Source organism: Monopterus albus, unplaced genomic scaffold (genome assembly GCF_001952655.1).
Source record: "Monopterus albus unplaced genomic scaffold, M_albus_1.0 scaffold52.1, whole genome shotgun sequence".
NCBI classification, from domain to species: Eukaryota; Metazoa; Chordata; class Actinopteri; order Synbranchiformes; family Synbranchidae; genus Monopterus; species Monopterus albus.
In genome coordinates this window covers 3,512,533-3,531,644 of record NW_018127932.1, presented here as the reverse complement: position 1 = coordinate 3,531,644, position 19,112 = coordinate 3,512,533, and the positions used below count along the sequence as shown (strand labels likewise).

General features: G+C 40.6%; 1 protein-coding gene across 1 annotated transcript in view; it reads left to right on the top strand.

Moving 5' to 3' along the window:
- LOC109961191 (contactin-associated protein-like 4) overlaps positions 1–19,112 on the top strand; it is a 45,045-nt gene that overhangs the window by 8,573 nt on the left and 17,360 nt on the right. Inside the window, exons 3-11 of the mRNA XM_020601862.1 lie at positions 538–648; positions 5,808–6,001; positions 8,049–8,196; positions 9,986–10,189; positions 14,252–14,427; positions 14,535–14,681; positions 16,133–16,400; positions 17,111–17,260; positions 17,491–17,662. Of these exons, the coding sequence (XP_020457518.1) occupies positions 538–648; positions 5,808–6,001; positions 8,049–8,196; positions 9,986–10,189; positions 14,252–14,427; positions 14,535–14,681; positions 16,133–16,400; positions 17,111–17,260; positions 17,491–17,662 (1,570 nt within the window). The remainder of the gene's footprint in view (positions 1–537; positions 649–5,807; positions 6,002–8,048; positions 8,197–9,985; positions 10,190–14,251; positions 14,428–14,534; positions 14,682–16,132; positions 16,401–17,110; positions 17,261–17,490; positions 17,663–19,112) is intronic.

The following is a 19,112-nucleotide window of genomic DNA, read 5'->3' as shown; positions in this document are numbered from 1 at the left end:
GTTCCCAGTTAATAGAGATCTCAAGCCAACAGAGCTTTGCATGTGAGAATTGACAAGATTAATGATTCACAGTATCTCAGTTTAGGCTGACACTCCAAGGGCAGCCATAACACTGAGTCCTCTGTGCGCCTTTGTGTTAAAAGTGTGCCAACACTGGCAGACTATGAATGTGAAAATGTTAGCTGTGCTTAAAAATACCTCATGGAAAACACTGAGCATCAGCACAGTGAGTTGCCACTGTGGGTTTGGGTCTGATCGACTTCACTGTGACTGCTCTGTCAGGCAGTGAGGTCACAGTGCGTTAGGCTCTCATTAGGGTCAAAAGGCCTGTTTACACAAGGCTGATAAAAGGCCTAATAATTGAGGATTGGGTTCTGTAAATCTTTGATGTTCACATTTTCAGCACTGAAATTGAAAAGGGCATTTTTATTGTGAGGCAGCTAAAGGTCCAGGACCTTAATTTTCAGCGGTATCTTGTTTCCTGCAAATTATGTCATGATTTTAAATCGTCTTCCCCTTCTCTTCTGTGATTTACAGAGGTGTGTGACAGTCCACTGGTATCCAATCTACTGCCCTCATCATTCAGAAGCTCTTCACAGTTGTCTGGCAGCCATGGGCCAGGCTTCGCTAAGCTGAACCGGAGAGAAGGTGAGTAACAGTAACCGGTACAAAAAATGACCATGGCTGATGTCTCTAAAGGTTTCTGGGACATAAATCTGCATGGTGAGGTATTTTACAACACAAACCAGCACATTCACTACAGTAGGGGATGTTTGACTAAGAAATGCTAATTCGCTTGAAAGTGAAAGCATCATAATTCATTAACACAGGCGATAAATTATTTTAGAACTTTCTCCACAATATTTATGTTTTTATGTGTTTCTACCATAGAGTAGCAGTACGTCAGCAATGCTTCAATAAAAGGCTGTAATATTAATAAAAACACATTATAACCAGCAGTAACGGAGCTTTAGTGAGGTGCTTGATGTGCACTGTGAGTAGGCAGCTGTTATTCCCCCAGAGAAAGGTCCCAGGGGTGACTGTTTTCTCTTGACCGACTCATAGCTTCATTCTCACAAAAATACAGATGGACCAATTCCCACCTGCACCCTGACTAAACATGGCTTCCCACTGTGGATATTTCCCTGGTGCAGGTTGGATTTGTGCACATTCATTGGCCAAAGTCCCCTCAGTGGTAGCTGTCCTTTACCAACTCATGTTTAAAGAGTTGAAGTTTTCTTGATTAATTCATTTCATGCCATGATACTGCCTGATCACCATTAACTGGATGTCACTGTTCACAAGAAACCTGCCTTGCCTTGTAGATTTCAAAAGGCCACAGTAGTTTTCCATCTGTTCTATTTCTCCCTCAGAGATACTCCCTACTATTCATATATAATATTTAGCAGTTTAACATCAATAAATTATTGTCTTCTTCTCACTTTTTTCCTATCTCCAGTTTTTTTCCTCCAGTTGTGCAGATAAAATGAACTGTAAAAGGAAGCTCCCCTCTGTTTTCTTCTGATGTGCTCATCTCATGAGTCACTTCCCTGCAGAACACATGGCACACAGCATCAAAGACTGGTCCCAGTTGGATTCACAGAGACTGATAGACACCTTGAAGGCTGAATGATGGACAGACAGACATAACGGTAAAGCCAGAGCAGAGTAGTGTTTACTGCTGGCTTTGTTTTAGGTGAATCTATTAGGTAATTATGTTTGTGTTTGGAACGTTTGAGAAAACACGCCTGTGTGTGGCCCATTCTTGCAGGAAGAGTTGGCTGGTTTACACTGACGCCAGAGACTAGAATCAGATGGAAGTGCTGTGATGGCTTTGGCTTCAATGCAGCAGAGGATCTTAATCATTTTCACTGCTGGGGAAACTGCAGGAAGCACAGCCTGCAGGTTGCAGTTTCTTTGACGTGTTTGATGGCAAAAGCTGCGAGCGAACACACCCGCTGTGTTCCTTCACTGCAGTCAGCCTGCTCTGTCTGTTTGCCAATCTGAGCTTGATCTGCATAGAGGGGCATTAGATGCTTCTAAATGAAGTACAGGTGCATCTACATTTTTAAATATATATTTTTTCACAACTGAAAAACAAAGAGGCAAGAAATGAAGTGATTAAACAAGACGGAAACTGAAAAGAGAGATGCTGAAGATGTGCTTCTGGTTTTGCATATTTGTCAAAGAAAATAAACAAACACTTTTAGTTCTCTGCCAGCATCATTTTCTCATTCACCTGTTGGTTAGAAACATATTTCATGCTATTGAACTTGTGCATAAATGTCACTGTGCACACAAATCATCACTGCCTCCTAGAAATTACATTGATATACAACTAAACCACAACAGCAACCATGTTTTGTAGGAAGTATAACTGCATCCAGGTTACGTTTTCTGTTAATGAGGGAAAAGTTTAAAATGTACATATTTGGGAAAGTTGCAAATAATTTGTTGTATATAAAGGGAATTTCTAGGAGATGGTATTAAGATTCCACTGATTTGCATGCAGTATATATTGAACATGCATGAGGAAAAACTGTGGAGCCAGTGAAACTTCTGAGATGAAATGTTGGAGAGCTTTGAGAGTTCCCTGATGCAAAACTGGCAGCCTCTTCTGGTTCATAAGGGTTTTGGTAATGAGCTCATGTAATTCCTGGTCAGTCATCTTTACTATCAGTAACACCTCATACCGCCTTAATTTTCTGCCCAAGATTAGGACTGAATTAAAATTTAAAGATGAATTAGGTTCTGTTCTGAAAGCAACAACCCATGTTTTAGAAGGAACCCACTATATAAAAAAATGCACCCTGGATGTAAAAATAACTGTGTAATTCCAGAAGCCCAGATGTTTTCCATTGAGTTCCCAGTGAATAAATTAAAACCCTGCTAATGCTCCTCAACCCCTCTAGTCCTCTTCCGAGGAGCCGCTTCATTCAGAGTTAATTCACTAGCAAATGGGCCAAGAGTCATGCAACACACAGCTCTGTTTAAGAAAATGACTGTGCTAATTTAGCTTCTTCTGCACACAATAGTCTTGTTGCATTGTTAACCTGTGCATTAATCTAGGGAGCATTGTTAACAGTACAGTACAAATTACTTTCAGAGTGAAAGAGCTGAAAACAAAACATACACGACTCTGAGATTATCCTCATTTATCCACAAAAACCTACTGCCAGCAGTATCATTTGGAAAACGTTGTAATCACTTACAGTATAAATAGTGATCACACTGCCTTTATGAAAAGAAATGCCATTTATCAAAACTGCTGCTCTGCCTCTACCACTGCGGGCGGTTTTTCATTAAATGGCCTCATAAAATGGAAAAATTATATACCTAGTCATTCTCTGCAAATTGTAGGCATTTCCTGAGGACATACAGTGAATTGAATCAAAATGAAAATGCTTTTTTCTTTCTTTTAAAATTTGCTGCACAATATGAATGTTTATCAAGTTATCACCAGTCTAACAAGCAATTAGTTACTAATTCTGTCACACTCACTATCATGCATATTGTTTAACAATCAAATCTGTAAGTACTTAATGAAAATGTTTCTAATATCTAACAGTGTTCTTAATGAAAATGTTTCTAATATCTAACTGTTTTTTATCACATTGATCCTGCTCTTTTTGTCCCTGTACAGTTTATTTTTAGTGATGTTGACAGACTCTGTGTATCTGTCTTTTGTCTTGCTTCCTGTCTGTCAGTCAGAATAACTGTTTTATAAATGGCCAAATGAGCTTTTTTAAATTTTTTTATTTATTTATTTGTTGCTTATGGTGAAGCCGACAGCTCGACCAGCACTGTGATTAAAATGTGATTTATTTCTGCATCACTTGCAGCAGTTTATATATAAATGTTAACTACCAGTCCCCTGTTCCAAATATGCAGACGGACACTAGGGCACAGTCTTCAGTTTGGGTTCAAAACAGCAGTGCTGTATTTGGGAACCAAATTCCTACATGTATCTGCAGTTGGATGGGCATGAAGTATTCCAACCATGATTGCTGCAAAAACTTTGGCTATAAAAGTAAATAAAGTTCTTTTAACAAAAAGCATCCTTAAGAAATCCAAAGTCACTTAAGTTTTTCCATGTGAAAGTTGGGTCTGATTCCTTTAATGTGCTTCTTGGTGGAAGTGTTGAAACCTCTTGTTCATATGAGAAGATGCTGTATAAAGTGGACATCCAGTGATGTTCCCTGAAGGCTCCTCATTGTCTTTCACTGTAACTATACTGATGCCAAGTGGCTCAGTTGGCAAAGGGCCCAGATTCAAACATTCTTAATAAAAGAACCCTGTTAGAGACATCATTCTGTTTCTAATCTGTGGCTCTTCCCATAAAGGACTGACACTGATTACGTTCTGTGGTTGTTATCAAAGTGACTCAGAAGTGAGCAGCCATTTAAAAAGTAAGGCACTGCTTTTGGTTTTGTTACATTATCAGTGTGAATTGTGACCTGTTATGACTTTGTGGTATTGTATTATTACTTCTGTCTTTATGAATTCTGTACTTCTTCAGGAGGCTTTCTGTGAGGGGTAGATTATTGTTTCCTCTGACCACTCCTGCTGTGCACAGTTTCGAACCCCCACTGAAAGGCAGCTTTAATGTTGTGCACTTAGGATGAGATGGTGGAGGTGGTAGCAGTGGGATAAAATTAAGAGATACTTAGGAGTAAACTGCTCGGGGTTAGACATTGCAGCAACAATGACTGAGGCGAGAACAAAGCCATCAATGGGATAAGACGCTCAGAGGATGCTGTAGGGCTAGTGAGACGGATTTCTTATAAACAAAAGCTATGTTCACCTTCAGTGTTTTTTATCCTGGACGTGTAGCAAACATGTTGGGTGCATTCCTTCCTCATCAAATAGTTGCAGCGTTTTATAAATTTCAAATCCTGTGCTGTTAAATCAGTGTCTTTTACTAGCACATTGCCGAGTTAATTTGCATCACCAGATGTTAATCTGTAAAATGGCGTGAAACAAAGGGCAGCTGCCCGTGTGCATGCCTGTGCATCCTCGTACATGACAGAAACAAAACCCTCCTGCAGAGCCCTACTCATGGTCTACCTTCAGGGTTAGACACCAAGGGCAAAAGAGGCTAAGGAATAAATAAACATCATGGCAAAGAAAGGTAATATATAGTAACGAGGGTTAGGGTCTAGGCAGAGCATAATGCTGTATAATGAAGGTTCTCACAAGAGTTTCAATATAAACACTGGGACTTGACATTTTGAAACACACACACATATCTTGTGGAATTTCAATCACTGAGCATGTCTTTATTTTTTCATCACCTGCCCTGGTTCTCAAGTTGCAGTATATGAAGGCCTTACCACTTTCACTATTTTGCAGTATAAACCTTGCTGCGTCCGCCATGGCTGCAGCTTATATTATGTGGAGAACAGTCCTTAAGCTACAGATTAAACTCTTTTGACTGGTCCAAATTAAACATCAAAGACAGAGGTTGATAAAGCGTTTGTGCTCAGGGCTTTTAAACTTTGGAAAAGTTTGGGTCTGATGAAACAAGTTTAGTAAGATTTGCCTTCTTTCAGCTGAAAATTCTGCATGGATTTGCATTTGTCTGAAAGCATTTGTTCTTGTTAATGCAGTGATATTATTCACAGGATTCAGCAGATTTTTACATATACCTGAATATTAGTTGATGTTTTAATTTATTTTTATTCTCAACTTTTGAGAAACATTAATGCTATCGTCACTGTTTGTTCATTCTGCTTCACCCAAATATGATTTTATGGGGAAGAAAGTGACATGCAGACACAACGTCTCCCCCTCCTCTCTCTGTCTAGGAGCTGGAGGTTGGTCTCCTCTGAGTTCAGACCGGTATCAGTGGTTGGATGTCGATTTGGGTGAGCGGACACAAATCACTGCTGTTGCTACACAAGGCCGCTATGGCAGCTCTGATTGGCTGACGGCCTACCTGCTGATGTTCAGCGACACAGGACACAACTGGAAACAGTATCGACAGGAGGACAGTATAGGGGTGAGTGTGCTGTAATAAAACTGTACTGACATCTGCATGGGAATGTGCCATTAGCTCATAACGGGCTCTTTTTACTTATCTTAAAAAGGAGCTACCAGCATTATAAAGATACTCAGTACACAAAATGTCTCAAATTGTCAGAAATGTATGCTGTAACACACACAACCTAAAGGAAAACTGTTTAAAACAATATTATTAGATAGACTGTCCTGAGTGACATTATTAAAAAGTGTAGTTGTAAGGCACCACAAAAGACCTAGCAGAGAGACAAAGGGGCTTTATACTTTATACTTAAGTTTCGTTAGAAAGGCCTGAAGCTCTATCCCAACAATAAATCACAAAATAACTATCACCTATTGTTAGTTGTTCCCCCTTTGTTAATGAGTCAGGTTTGTAAAATGACCAAACTAAACTGCATGAATAATCAAAAGATTTGTGGACAGCGGCATCGCACTAGAGCAGCTCTGTGTCCATTAACAGTCAGTTTTCCAGACAAGCTTTGCCACTGATGCCTAACCAAATATTCAAGCTGCATGTCAGGTTTATTGAAGTTCATTTACACCTTGCACATACAGTAGGGTATGGCATCACAGCTACTGCTACAAACACAGTATTCCCACTATTACTGTGATGCTGTGACAAACAGCTCAAGTTTAGGGATGATGGGGATGAGGTAAGACTCACAGCGAGGGTAAAACTAATGCCAGGCTAAGACTCTTTCAGAGAGAGAACACAAAAGGGCTTCTCACAGCTTAAAGGCTTGTTGATTTCACACTCCGCATAAATCTGGATGGATCCACACCACGACTCAAAAGTCCTTCTAAAGCTCCACATTAGACATTCTAGTTTATTCTGGCTTTCGTGGAACAGAACTGACTGCTGAGCTGCTTCATCAGTCACACTTCCGCCAGGACCCGTCTTTCCTTTAAACTTAGAGGCCAGCATTTGTAAGTAATGTTCTCTTGCTCTCTTAGTGTCTTCCCTTCTCTTATCATCTCTTCCTCTCTTCACTCCTGCTACAAAGGTGTGAAGGAGCAGATGGTGTTGAAAATGTACACTCACAGGCCACTTTACTAGGCACATCTGTAAAATTCTATGCAATTCAGTGGAACACTTGTGCCTTAACATCTATGTTTATGGAGCTTGAAGTGTTTGAATTTTTGGTGAAACTGTCATAAATGTATAAATTCAGTTGCGTGTTTCCATTGAGGTCATAGTTAAAGGCGGTGTCGTACTGGATTACATTATATTTAAAGGTGTTCCTAATATTCTGACCCTCCTCTGTATGTAGCTGAGGAGGGAAAAAATATAGAGACACCTCTAAATATAATGTAGTCCAGTACCACACCACCTTTAACTATGACCTCAATAGTAAACATGTAATTCAAATTAGACATTTATGACATTTCCATCAAAAACTGAAACGTTTTGAGCTTCGTAAAGGTGGAAGTGTTGTATTGAACTGTACAGGTGTACCTAATAAAGTGGCCGGTGAGTGGATATCAGATTAGGAAATGTAGCGTCCTAACAACATATTGTTTAATTAACTATTTGAATTCTATGTCACTGCAAAAAGACTCAAATAGCAAAAGTAGAGGAGTGTTTTATAAAGAAAGTTGATAAAAGCCCTAGAGATCAAGTCAAATGTGAAGCTTAAAGACAAAAGAAATGTGTTCTAGGACTGCAGAAGTTAATAAATGTTATTCTCAATGGGCCACATGTTTACCAGAGCGTGTAATACATATAAATCAACACCTAGTGCCTCATAAATCTAGTTTTCTACCTGATTGAGAAACCAATCACCAGCAATGTAACCCCATCGCCACAATATTCTCTTCATTAAGAAGAAAATCCTACATATCGCTTCACACAGAAGCTTTATAAAAAACAAAAGCACATCTTCACTTATTTAGCTGTATAACTACAGTAAAGATCCCAAAGGGAAAGGTGTTATTTCTGTGCTGGTGCTTTGTGGTGTCTCATAAGCAACAGATGGATGCAGAGCCAGAAAAACTGGTAACTTTCTGTTGCTCGTGTGTTTTTCCAGGCTTTTCCAGGTAACAGCAATGCAGACAACGTGGTCCAGCACAAGCTCCAGCATGCAGTGATTGCTCGCTACGTCCGTCTGATCCCCCTGGACTGGAATCCCAGTGGACGGATCGGACTCAGGCTGGAGACCTATGGATGTCCTTACGGTCAGTTCTTGCTTTTTTCTTTGCTCTTCATTTACAGGCATAAACTGAAAACATGACATCAGAGGCACACAATGCCAGTAGTTTCACACCATGAAATAGGATGAAAAAAATCTGGTTCTTGATCAAATTCAGGACAATTTGAATTATACAATCCAACAACAGTCCCTGTCAGCACCTCATGTTTTTATCAGTGACCATTATGGATGAACCAAGTTTCAGAAAAGAAGTCTTCTAAATCCTTAAGAAGTCATCATCTGTGTTTTGTTGATTCAACATCTAAAGAAGTCTTGAATTTTAGGAAGGAATTCCATTTGATCTGGGACAGATTAAATGCACAAATGTCTACTTTCAGTCTTTTATGTTAAACTCAAAACTAGCAGTATGTGCAGCATGCTGAATTTCAGGTTTTAATATGAGCCCTGCGATGGATTGGCGACCTGTCCAGGGTGTACCCCGCCTTCGCCCGATTGCCGGCTGGGATTGGCTCCAGCCCCCCCGTGACCCCGTTTAGGGACTAAGCGATAGAAAATGAATGAATGAATATGTACATGAGGATTAATGGAAACATTCCTTATATGTATACAATAAACACATAATACTGGAGGAGCAGCTGGGAAAGGAGCAGCAGGCCAGGGCCAATCAGGAATAAGCTACACGTGTGACAGTGGGAGCCCACCTGGATCCTGCTTGGCAGGTGAGGAATGGGCTGAAAAACCAGATGCAGCATGGGAAGAGGAGGACTGAGGGCAGATGAGGACACAACAGCTGTGGTAATGACAGTAACAAAAAGCTTGCCTCTTCTTGCATCTGCTGGTTGGCAGAGAGGTTCATTGTGTCACATGAATACAGGCAGAAGCTAAATGTCTGTGAGATGTCAAGCCAGTGTGGAAAGTTAATGAGTTCTTCTTTGCCCCCAAACTGTTTTTCCACAGACTTGTCATGCAAATTCATCTATGCAGCTACATCCAAAAAAACAAAGAACCAAACCGTCCAACTCTTTATACGAAGGCAATAACAGCGAGGAAACGACACAGGGCATGAGCGAAATGATTGAGTTGTTTTTAAAAAGAAGTTGTGACATTTGCAAAGCAGGCTACGCAAATAAATTAACCCTGTGATATCACAGCATAAGGGACCTAAAACACACAGAATGGATTGAGTTTTGTAACCGCTGTGTAAAAACGAATTATCTCTGAAACAGTGTTGCTGGTAACAATAGCTAGTGTCTGCTTCTCTTTCGGTTCGGTTTGATTTAAGGACTGCTTTCAGCTAGAAGATATGGGCTTTAATTAGACTCTAAGGATGCTGGCAAACCTTCCCAGTTTGATCCAAAAGGTAAAGAGGGAGAAAGAAAACCACTTCTGGTGCTTTGACTTTTGAATAATTGGCACTGTTTCGTTTACTGTCAGCACTAAAGGCCAAGCGTACTGAATGCAATAACTGATGTTTCTCAGTTGACATTTCTAAATTGGGGCTTCAGCAGTGACACGGTGGCATCAGCACAGCAACAGTCGCCACCATGATGGGTAATGCTGGTGTATAATTGTCTGTAGAGTGGTATGAAAACTCTACAGATGCTTCCCACAATCTGATGCATGCTAAAAGATCATTTGTTTTTGTCACCTCCTGCACAACCTTTGGTCCCATAGTTGGGACAATCTACATTATTCACATTTATTTTATGCCTTATTGAATGTACAGTATATCTCCGTTAGCCTTGGCACATCACTGTATTATGATTTGGTTTCAGATTGAATGTTGCAGACTGTGCAGTTTTGCTGCTTTTCAGACTCTGATGTGCTGAGCCTGGATGGCTGCAGCAGCCTTCTCTACAGGTTGAGTCCCGGGCCAAGGCACGTGACCAGAGAAAGCATCTCTCTGAAATTTAAAACGCCGAGGAACTCCGGGATACTGCTTCATGCGAAGGGACGGAGCGAGCTCAGCCTCACCCTAGAGTTAGAGAAAGGAAAGCTTCACCTGCTCCTCCAAAAAGGTAAAACTCTGAAATCCTCACACACACAGTGTCAGACTGTTGCTGCCTCACATTACACAACCATTTCTTGTATCCATTGCCAAATGTTTCCAAGTCTTACAAACCTTTAAGATGATGCAAATAACTTAGTGATTGTTGTGCAAGTGTATTTAAAATTAAAGCTTGAACTTCACTTCATTCATTACCAATGGTTATGAAAGGCACGATACCATCTCTGAAGAGCAGAAATAAGATTATTTGTGTGGCATTATGATCTGCTTTTTTGTTGCCGCTCAGGTTGCAGGAGCTGTTGTCAGAAGCAACACTTTGATTTGTTTGAGTTGTGGCCTAAGGCAGACTTTGTTGCTGTTTGTGTTTTTTCACACTAATGGATTTCGGGGTATGTAAGTGCCAAGTTAAGTTCTTCTGCTTCATCTGTCAAATAGAGAGCATGGACGAATATCTGAGTCTGTCATTACTTGTAAAATGCTGAATTTTGAGAAAGTAACCCTGAGTCACTGTATACAAGCTGCCCCACATGAAAACACCCCATCATGAGGGTTTTGATCCTCTGTGTACACTAAGCTGGTTTCAGCGCTCGTGGTGTTTTTCCATCAGCATGGGTCAGCCCTGCCGAACCGAGATGTGCACAGCGGAGCCTTGACAAGCTGTTTCCATTGCACCATAAAGCACGTGGGTTATCTTCTGCATCTTGATCATGTGGGGTGGTACCAGCCTCTGAGAAATGACACAGTGTCGCTGTGGTGTTACCAGCTTGGTGCTAGGCATTATTTGAACCCCCTCACCAAAAGACCAAGTGAGAAGCTTCATTTTCAGATCTTGCTGCAGTGAAATTCTGAATAAAAAGTGAACGTGTAAGGCCTTTCCCTTAGCACAGCATTTCAGCCAATAACAAGTCTTGATGCGTCTCCACTCAGCCTGGGCAGAAGCAGGGCAAGCTGAGCCCGAGTCAGCATGATTACACCCTGCTGCTGGAAATCGAGGCCAACCTGTGCCCGCCTGAGCCCGGCTCGATTACAGTGGACTGACCCAGGCTGATGGAAAAACACCAGCAGACACACGGAAGACACTTGGTTCCACTGCTTACCTGGAGCTGTCCAAACTGTTGGCTTTTTTTAAAAATTATATAATCACTCTAAAAGCTTCCAGTTTCCTTACTGAATTACATTCATCAAAATGTCAGTTTATAGCTCTGCAGCTTGCTGGTACATAAATCAGCTCAGTTCTTTTTTTCCCCTCTCAGGGATCATTTTACCAAAGTGGATAGCCTGTACCAGGGATCAATGCTCACTGATCTCCAGTGCCTTCTGGTTGTACTTTTGTTAGGTAATAAATGAAGAAAGTGTCATTAAGGCAAAAGGATAAAACTTGAGGCTCTTTCCCAAATAAAATAAAAATGCAACCCACCAGATATAAATTATGTACAATGTATTTTTGAAGTCTTGCACTGCAGTTTGCTGAAGTATAGCATTTTATATTATCCATGAAGTTAATTTATGACCTGAAAGAAGAGGCTCAAATTTCCAAAGGAGCTGGAAGTAGCTGCCGGTGAAGCTCGGAGTTTCAGGTAGAAGCAGTTGAAACAGAATCCTGATTTCTGGTCTGAGTGTTTGTAGCACTCATATGTTTGAGGTGAAAAATATTCAAAACTAAAACAAAAAAATATGCCTGTTGGACACAGATGTTGACCTATTCTAGATGCAGTTTGTTAGCTCAGTTGTCACAGTGAATGGTGGGCGTTGTGTAGCGTTCAATACTGCAGTATTGACTGACCATGTTACTCTGTTCTGTCCATGGCAATTTATTGGAAGGTCTCTCAGTTGTGTTCAGTCTTGTGGAGCTGTAAATCAACACTCAGCATCCATCCAAGAATGAACACGCCAAGGCAGAGTCAAGTTCACAGTCCAGTGACACAAAGGCAGTGTTTGAGTCATAATGACAAACTGATTAACTGCAGAGCCTGTGAGGTCCAGTGGTCCTACTGTACATGCAGTCGCTTTTTCTACATCTCACACAATTCCAAATGTAGAAATATGGCTTAGTCATCAAGCTTTGATTTCCTTCTGAAAACAGCTGATTGTACTGACTGATTTTGTGGAAACAAATGGCAGGACAGACACTCAAAATGTCTGCTTGTCTCTCGCAGCAGTACAAAGGTTATTTTGGACAATTTGGCAACTCATACCCAACGATAGGAGGCTGACATTTTACACTTTTTTAGCTTTTTTTTATAGGATTTGCAAAAAAAAAATTATATCAGTGTGGTAAAAACTGCTCTTCTTGTTTGTCCCTTTTCAGCTAAGCCTTTTAAAAGTCATCAAACTCGGAAGTCTTCAGAAGTCTCATTTAGGAGCACTTGTGAGCAGGTTCATAGGTTGTGTTGATTTATTGTGTCTACCAGCTCAATCACTGAAGCTAAAAGGAATCAAATGAAAATGCTGAAACAATTACAGCAGTCTGTCATCTGATAAGATCTGTCAGGGTCCTCCTGCAAAATGAGATTTAGAGTCACAGCGAAGAGCCATAATGCAGAAGCAGTCAGCAGATGATTAGGTGATATTGCCTTGGGGAATTGTCTGGAATGATCGAACACAGGAGCCTACACTGTAAAAAGTAAAGGCTTTGAGTGGCTTTTAGCAGCTTCTCGGGTCATAAAAATGAGACGTTCAGAGAGTTCCTTTAAAAATTACTTAAAGAAGCTCCATCAATCCTAAGGATACTCACAGAGTTCAAGATGACCTTGGTAAAGCATTAGTTATTCTGGAGATCACACAGGGAACTCCCCAAGTTTCTTGAAGTACCTGAGACATGAAGGGAATGTACAGAACTAACATTATCACTGTGAAGCTAACTGAATTTCAAACCAGTAGCGCACCTTGAGTTGCTGCTTTTTGCTTTCCAGAGAGTATCTGCACCTTAACCAAATTGTATTTACAACCTTGTCCTCCCTAAAGAGACGGTCCTCCCTTGAAAAAAAAACTGAGATATAGATTTTCTGTGTAGCAGGTTCTTACTGTTAGGTGACCATGTGACCAGTAAACCTAGAGTAGTAACCACATGAGGGGTTCAGAATGCTGACATTTTTCTTTGTCATAACAGTATTTACATGCAGCAAATAAATGAAACACTTCCTTCAAAGAATAAATAGGTTAATTAGAAAATAAAATGTTTCTACGGCTCATAATTCACACAGCTAATACACTCCACTAAAATGTACTACAGAGACAAATACACTTTATGACTAAATACACTTTAATTTGCTTTCATATCCCTAAATCCTTTTGTCTCTGGCATGTGCAAACATCAGTCTGCTGATCAATAATGATTAGGTACCCTCCACTCTTCTCACCCTGTCTCTCTCTCTCTGCTACAGTTTGCCAAGTACCTGTCTGACAGATCAACGATGACTGATGACTGAACACATTTCACTCAGGCTGTCTGCCTCCCTCTTTCTCTCATTCTTTCTCTTCGTACACAGACTACTCTTTTAAGCTATATTTACTGTAATTCATATTCAGTTACTAAGTACTAATTACATTTGTTACAGTAACACTCAGGGAGTGCAGAGAACCAGCAGAAACTCCTCTGACATTTGTCGAACTTTACTCCTTATAGTATTGATTATGTGTTCCACTTAGCTTTTTTGTTTTTTTTCTCAGTTGGAGATGCAGATTTGCCTTTGCTTCTGAGGTGTGAACCCCAATGGAAAACTGTGACACTACTGAACCACTTTAGAGACCCTGGAAACCGTGGTTAGCACAGGCTCATGAAGAGTAAACTGGGATATGGTGCACAATTTGTTCACAGAGAAGACTGGGAGAAAGGAGCTGCATGTTCTTGAGTCCTGTTGAAAACACAAATATATGACAGTAGGATTCTTCTCCTGAATAACACATTAGGAAAAAATCTTCAAGAACTAACAAATACATTATTTTTACATGGGGAGGAAACTTATTTTATTAAAATGAAATAAACCTAAAGACGTTAAGTTTCTCCTTCAAATTTCCCTCATCCTCGTCTTTATCACCACAGCTTTATCTCTTCTTCCTCCCCCCGTGCTAGGCAGGAGTTCATCTCCCAACAGCCGACACACAGTGCAGCTGGGCAGCCTGTTAGATGACCAACACTGGCACCACGTCGCAGTGGAGCATCACAGCAATCACCTCAACCTCACTGTGGACAAAAGCACGCTGTGGGTGCAGATCCCACCAAGGTTTACCCACTGGGACCATGACCAGGTGTGTCTGCGTGTCGGTGTGGGATGCACATGGACAGAAGAAAAAGGACATGTGCATTCAGACCTGCTCCTTAAAAAAAATGACATGCTTGTGTTTTCACTGTACAGATGATCGTGGGAGCAGACCAGGACCTTGGCTGTCAGAGGTCAGCTGAATCACACCGAAATTTCCACGGCTGTGTGGAAAACCTTATTTATGGTGAAGTCAATCTGGTAGACCTTGTCAAACAGAAAGACCAGCGGGTTACTGTGAAGGTAAACTGGCTGACAATGTGCTACTGAAAAGTGCATACTACGTGTGCACTGCAGCCATAGTAGACAATGCTTTTGATCGATGTTACAGAGATGTCTCCAGTTGGATTAGTGCTGTATCTCACATCTATCTGACAGTGGTGGAAGTACTTAAGTAAAAGAGGCAATACTGTACCACAGTGTAGAAATCTAGTCCTACATTCAAACTGTCTTCAAATATTAGGATTAAAAGTGCCAAAACTAAAAGTACACATTTCAAAATGCTGAATATTATATTAAAGGATTAAGGGTATTCATGTATTATTGTGTAAGCAGTACACAGTACACAGTACATCTACAGTACATCCAGCACTACCTGGTAACTTCATCTATAAAAACTTTTAAATATAATCTATTTCTTGATTATATTGATAGTTTTATTTACTACTTTGCAGATACAAACTATCAAATAAATGTAGTGAAAGACATCTCAAACATCTAGTCGCTGCACAAGGTACTGAATATTAATTTACTAGTAACCATGGAAACAATACTGCTTGATACTGAACTAATAGATAATAGCTTTAGCACATTATTACTACATAAACATTGTACTTTACCGTATGTATCACTGTCACTGTTGTGGTTTGAAAAATATTCTACATACTCTACGTGTCTGCTGTTGAGCAGCATCACTGTCAAAAGAAACAATGATAATAAAGGAGGTAAAAACTGTGACATTACATAATATACAGCTCTGATCTTACTTTCTGAAATAGGAAAATTATAATGGTTCAAGTGCACTTATTAAAATGTTCAGATGTATGGGAATCGCCTTTACACTTCACCTTTGACTGTGACTGCTCACCATTACATGGCGGTGTCTCTGTGTGTGCATGCATCTGTGTGCTTCTGAATTGTGTCCAGCCAGTGTACGTCACAGCTGAGTCTCCTTTTAGTCTGCATTACTGTATCTTGCTTTAACATCCCCACAAAGAGCTTTTAGATCTGATCAAGTGTCTCTGTGTTGCATGCTCCACTGAAAATAGAAACCCAGTATCCCCAGTAGGGAACCTGGCGTCTAACATGCCCCAGCAGTGGACTCACTAACATGTCTCGTGAGCAGCTGCTCCCGGTCATCGAGTTGCCGTGTTATTTCTCACTCACCCCTCCTCTCATTTTCTCTCTGCCTCTTCATACTTCCTCTGTGACCTTAGAAGGCAGTTTGGTGACATTGGTGCCTTCAGTTTGATCTGCTGGTGCTTATCCTAAGCCTGGCTATTATCATTATGGTAATACTCTCAAGCTCTTTAAGGAGACTCATTGATGAGCTCTCTGTGTATCGGGGTGCCGCCACACAGTCCAGGAAATTAATTCATATTCACGCATTATCATGTTTTCCCTCCTTTGCTGTAGTAATTTCTCTCTCTCTCTCTCTGTATCTTCTTTCCACTCCTCTTCTCCATTTATCTCAGGGCAATGTGACCTTTTCTTGTGCTGAACCTGTTTTTGTTGCCATGACGTTCACCAGCCCCCAGAGCTTCCTCTGGTTGCCAGAGGCAACAGCACTGTCATCTATGGGCATGTCAGTGGGGCTTCATTTTCGAACGTGGAACGAGGCGGGGCTGTTGCTGACCTTTGCTCTCCCAAACCAAGCAGGTGCAGTCTGGCTGTACCTGAGCAAAGCCAGGCTCCATCTACAGATCCACAAGCCTGGCAGAGCACCACTGGAGCTCATCACAGGTCAGTCCGTTCTCTAACCCCCAACTTAATCTTTAATTTCTCCACACAACGTGTTTACATTTCGTGTAAACCTCATTAAGGTCCATATCAGCATTCACAATGTCAAAGCACACATGAAACAAGGAAGGAACTGCCTTGTGCGTTTAGTAGTGATATGTAGTAACTCAACATTAAGAGGCATACCTTTCTGCAGAAAACTGAGCCCTTGGAAAGAAACATATTCATTTACATATTCACAATTAGACAGACCTGAATTTTCAAGAAATAATATACCTGATTTCTTGATGCCAGCCCCAAAATGTCTAAAAAAAAAAAAAAAATTATCTTCAGACCCTTTATTTGTGCAACCCTTCTGTTTGCCACGTATCTATTGTGGCTACTAATAGTTCATCAAGACACTGAATCCTTTCCAGCTCCAGCAGCATTCATTTGTAACTGACTCTGACCTCTGGCATTTGGATTCAGAGCAAATTCCTCTCCCAAGATCAAAACATTATCACATTTGTAGTACTTATCTTAAAGCCTCATCCTCACCCACAACATCCTACAAAACCCTGGTAATTAGTCAACAACCAACGTTCTGTATATTGAGTCTAGTTTTTGACCCAAGAATGTTTAAGAACAACTGTTGTGAATGAATTCAAGGACAAAACTGAAATCAAGAATCAAGAATCAAGACAACTGAAGGTATATTCATGTACTTCCTCCAGGTTCAGCTCTGAATGATGGTCAGTGGCACTCTGTGGAGCTGATCTCCATACGAGGACGTCTGACCATCACAGTGGATGGAGATGAAGGAGGCACTGCTCACGCCAGTCCATCGTTTTTTATTACCGCAGGAGGTCAACTTTTCTTTGGTGGTAAGAAAGGGAGGAACAAATAAATATCACAACTGTAGAGAAAGAAAGTGTTTTGTTGTGTAGTTATAGAGCATATTATCTTGAGATGTTACAATCATGTGTGGTCATTTAGGATTTTTGAACCTCACAGTAATCTGAGACGCTGTTATTCTGACCAGCTCAGTTTGGACGTCAAGATTTGTTCTGTGTGGGTTCATTCACTGACTGATGTTATTTCATCTCCTGTGCAGGATGCCCCACTGAAGGGAGCAGCCAGGAGTGTATGAATCCCTTCAAACATTTCCAGGGCTGCATGCGAGTGCTGACTGTGGACAGCCAACAGGTGGACTTGATCATGGTGCAGCAGAGGCTGCTGGGAAACTACAGTCATGTACAGATCGACATGTGTGGTATCATCGACAGGTCAGATATAAATGCACCATTTGTTTGGTAATATTTATCCAGGGGAGACTGACTAGAGTAAATGGTATGCAAAATTTATTTGTACCTTTGTTTAACCAGCGAGGCTTTGTTTTGTGTGTTACTGGGCACGTGAAGAGAATGCAATAATGTTACTATATCTGAGTTTGTTGTCACTGTTTCTTTGAAAATCCTGTTAGTCTCCCTCTGAAGGCTGTGTGTGTGATTGTGTTTGGAAAAATTCTGGATATTTTGTCTCATATTTTTTGTCAGTGTATACAGAAAATATTGGCAGGTTTGAAAAAGAAGTATTTGGTCAGTTTGCTTTCTGCTTCAACTGTTTCCAGTTGTTGTTTGGAGGTTCTGGGTTCCACTGCTCTCTTCAAGAAAGACTATACAAAAGAAGAAAAACATATAAAAGTGTATGGAAAAAAAATGTTTGCACTATTGTGAGTGAAGCACAGTTTACAGAGTTTCCCCTGAACCCAAGTCGTAAACCCCGGCTTTCTTAATATGGACAAGTAAATTAAAAATGCTTCAACAAAAGAAGCTTTTGGTGCATTCTTAACTTCATTTGTGCATCTGCTTACAATTGGCTTGAATAACAGCAGTGGTGTGAGGAGAGCAGACTGTCATGGAGGGGGCTAGAAAAGCAGAAAGACATGTCCTCTCCCATTTTCACTTGATTTGTCAGACAATGTGTAAAATCTTAGTTAATGCGCCTTTAAAATTCTGCTGACCCATCACAGATATCGTACACAGAAAAATCCATTCCCACCACTGATGGTAAGTGTCAGTCAGTGGTGATGTTAGCGACAGAATCGATATTCTTAACGTTTGGGTGTCTTTAAATACCAGAGAACCTATGGCCTCTAATATGTCCCTTTTTTCTTTCTGTACTGTGGAAATGTCAAGTCGAGCTCCACTGTGTCTGTTTAATGTTACGTGTGAGCAATAACACATTGCTCCCAGAACATAACATTAGACCTTTTCCAAATCATTAGTGCCCCCTAGTAAATGGCATACATATTCCACATGCATATCCACCTAGCAGCTTTTCTTTCAATAAAATGTCACATTGAAAAATTGATTTACATTTCTCCAACCTGCCAAGTACCCTCCTGAAACACAGGCTTGACTGATCATGTGTATTCTGAATTTATCAGTGGCTCATGACAAACATGATATGCAAGATAAGCATGTTTGTTAATAATTAAGGCAAAAACAAACTACTGGACCTTCTAATGAATGAACTAGAGACATAAATAAAATGCTGCACCTGCCTCTATCCCGACTTGTAGGTGAAAGGAAAGCAGATTTGTTGCTGCTAAAAACAAACATTTTACCATCTGACAGCCTGCTGAGTAAGGCTTTTTCTGTGAGTGAATTTTTAGACTAAAAGATTAAAAATACATGTTCCTCTCTTTCTCTTTTCATCTCTCCATAGTCACAA